General features: G+C 40.9%; 1 protein-coding gene across 1 annotated transcript; it reads left to right on the top strand.

Moving 5' to 3' along the window:
• Positions 1-8: 8 nt before the first annotated feature.
• On the top strand, positions 9-541 carry LOC104404665 (serine/threonine-protein kinase WNK1-like; the record flags this gene model as incomplete). Its single annotated transcript, XM_010013151.1, has 2 exons — positions 9-308; positions 371-541. Coding segments are annotated over 2 exons (471 nt in total), but the record flags the coding sequence as incomplete, so codon positions are not given.
• Positions 542-3,386: the final 2,845 nt, after the last annotated feature.

Raw genomic sequence — 3,386 nt, 5'->3', positions numbered from 1 at the left:
CCACTGAGCACCGTTTCTTCCGCCGTAGCGTGATCTGCGACTCCAACGCTACGGCCTTGGAGCTACCCAGTTTGCAACCCGCAGCGCCCTCGGCCCCTATCTCGGGAGGCAGCGCCGCTCCGTTGGTCTCTCCTCCCGAGTGTGCCAGTCGGACCTCTTACATCTCTGTCAGCGCCACTCAGGCCCCCTCGCTGCTGCAGCAGCCACCGCCGCCTGCCCCGCTTCCCCTCGAAGGACAGTCTGCTCAGGAGGCCCCTGCCGCGAAAGATGCCGCCCCGCTGCTGCCCAAGGAAGAGGAGGAGGATGAGGCAGCGGCGCTACCCCCCACCAGTGCCGCTGGCAGGCAGCTGCCAGCCGGGAATTTGAGGAGCGGAGAACACAGCAGGAAGACATCGAAGAGCTTGAGACCAAGGCAGTGGGCATCTCCCCGGATGGCCGCTTCCTGAAGTTTGACATCGAGATTGGAAGAGGCTCCTTCAAAACTGTGTATAAAGGACTAGATACGGATACCACTGTGGAAGTCGCCTGGTGCGAGCTGCAGGTAAAATAAATCAATAACAAATGTGAATTAGGAAGGCATAGTCACTCTCCCAGGTGCTGGGCTGTGTGGTTGAAGGAGGTGAAAGCCATCAGCTCAAGGTCTGCTTTTTCCAGACAGGGAACTGCAGTCCTTAACTGAAGCACTCCTTCTGAAGAAATGTGCAGCCTTTCCTTGGAGTCAGTTTGCTTTTTAATTCTTTTAAATACTCTGCTCTCTGAAGAATTTTCTAGCTTTATCATCAGAAAATGTACTGCAGCTCTGTTTCTTACAACATCTTGCATTTTACGCCTCCAAAAGGTAGCTTGGAGGATTGTAAAAATACTTGTACACAGCTTCAGGGCAGCTGAGGGGAAAATGTGTGAGTGTCAACTTGAGCTAACTTTGATTTTTGAAAATGAGCTTGGGTAGGTGTTTTTAATTAGAAAAAAATGCTAAAATGTTAATTTCACACACATTTCGTATGTCTGTGTCAGTGGATTCTTGTAGGAGGTAACTCTAGATGATACACAAAGTCATATAGTGCATCACATCATTTAGTTTTACAAAGCTGTTTCTTTCATTCTAAGTTTTAGGGTTCACACGTGTTATAGACACAAGGAAAGGAAGAAAGTAATGATCTCCTTTCTGAAGCTTTAAAAAAGAAAACCCCTGAAGTTTAATCTTTCTAAATGACTCGTGGATTAAATTGAACTAAGGCACTGCTCTTCTACCAAGTTTCTAGCCCAAGCAGAGCCAGAGTTTTGTAGGAGCCCAGCCTAACAATGGCAGGAACACCCTAAGTTCCATGCGAGTCAGAGCTTGTGTAACTGAGATGCAGGTTGCTGTGCAACAACCTTAAAAGAAGTGGGAAGAGCTTGGAGTACCAGGAACAAATTCCTGGTGTTGTACTAGTTTGTTTTTAAAGCCTCAGCATTAAGTTAAAAGGATAGTACTTGGTTTTTAGAGTTGGGTTTTGGTGCAATTCATAGAGGGGTTCATGTAGTATGGTTTTATTATTGTGTGTGTTCCAATCCAATTTAGGACAGACAAAAGAGCATTGGGTTAAAATCCCATAAGCTTTTGTGGGGTTTTTTAAGCAGTTAGCTGCTCACAAGTGACTGATTGTGGTAAGTGCACCAGAACTTTCTTCCCCTCAAAAGCAGTTTTACATCTATTCCAGTCAAACTGGGAGAATTCATGAAGAGATTTCTTGATCTGTATTCATATTTGCTTTTGGATGATTGCTCAAGCATTCTACCACTATCTTGGTTCATGATGTTATTGCCATTATTCTATGCTTACTGACTCTGGAAGTAACCTTTCGGTTTTCTTTGTGACCTTTAAGCATGTCCTGCTCCTCCATGCTTGCGTTGTACTTGCTGTGGTGGTCTTTTGAGAATTAATTTTAAACATAAAAAATGAAATGATCCAGTGTTGGACTCTGCTTAAGCATCTGACATGCAGTTTGAACTGAGAGGAGATTAATAATACACCAAAATGAATGACTTTTACCTGAAAATTAAATCTTTGCAGTTTTGGAGTTCCTTAACTTTAACCGCTGAAACCTGTTTTAATTTTCACACTTACAGATCAGAAACTAATGTCAGCTTGGCATCAGGTGCTTTTTGCTAACATCGCCTCTGTTGAAGAGTCTTAATCATCATCAGTGCCATGTGGACAAACTGTTTAAAGAAGCACCTTCTTTGAAGCAATTTAATAAAGAAGCTTATTTATAAAGGGCATGTTGCTGAGCTTTCAGTTCATTGAAGAATTTCAAAAGTAGTATTCAGAATGACAGACTACAAAAAGCATGAATGAAAATATTTGTAAGGGGGAAATATGTGACATTTTGCTTGGAGGTTAACTATTTAACTATATTACAGGAGTGCTTTGTGGGTTAAATTATTCTGAAGGCTGTAGTTATCCCTCTCATGCAAAATGACAAGTTTGAAACAACAATATTAATTTTATAGCTGTTAAAAGTATCTGCTAAAGGACCTACACTGCAGCTAGTACAGTCTTTTAAGAATAAGTCCTGTTTTATTGTTTGTGTCTAGAAATGAAAGGGGGAACTTGGTATTTATTGGTATGATAGGTACATCCTCTTCTTTCTCTAGGTAAATAGAATTCTTGACAAGTTAGTGATATTCGTAATGTGATTTTATATCAAAATACAATATGAATTCACAAAGATGGACTGAAACTTAGATGTCATTTGTTTTCCACAATGCCATGGTTTGAGGACTGGTGAACCTTCAAAGCGTATTTATTTTATTAGGGAAATGTGAATTATTTTCTTCCATGCTATATTGTACTAACCATGACTAACTGATGGTTACTTTTATTTGTCTTGAAATAATGTAGTTTGGTTTTTTGTTGTGTGTGTGTGTGTTTTTTTTTTTTTTGTTGGTTTTTTTTGTGTGTTTTTTTGTGTTTTGTTTTGGTGGGTTTTTTGTTTTTTTTTTTTTTTTTTAAGCAATCCTGGAGCTTTTCTTCTCTGTATTTGTGCAAGTAAGCATGTGCATCCTAGGTGTCTCACTTCTATAGAGTCTTCTAAACAGTGCTTACTGTAGTGCTGCCAGAATGAGGTTGCTTAGCATGATTGTGCAGACTAAATCCTTCCTGTCCTGGCTTATCCAAAGTTGATGAAAGTCTGTCACAGTTCTTGACTGCAAGAATAACAGAATGGGGTGAGAACAGTTTGTATTTTTGCAGAGTCTTGGGGTGTATGGTCTTTTAAAGCTTTTCTAGTATACCTAGAATGCTTCAGTTTCTTTAAAATCTCTCGTGTGTGGAAGGAGGTGAGATGCCAGCTGCTTTCAGCTCACTTAAACTACAGTGTTTCAGTGTTGGAGCAGATTCCATA

This window comes from Nestor notabilis, unplaced genomic scaffold (assembly GCF_000696875.1).
Source record: "Nestor notabilis isolate BGI_N333 unplaced genomic scaffold, ASM69687v1 scaffold30744, whole genome shotgun sequence".
NCBI classification, from domain to species: Eukaryota; Metazoa; Chordata; class Aves; order Psittaciformes; family Psittacidae; genus Nestor; species Nestor notabilis.
This window is presented reverse-complemented; position numbering and strand designations above follow the sequence as displayed.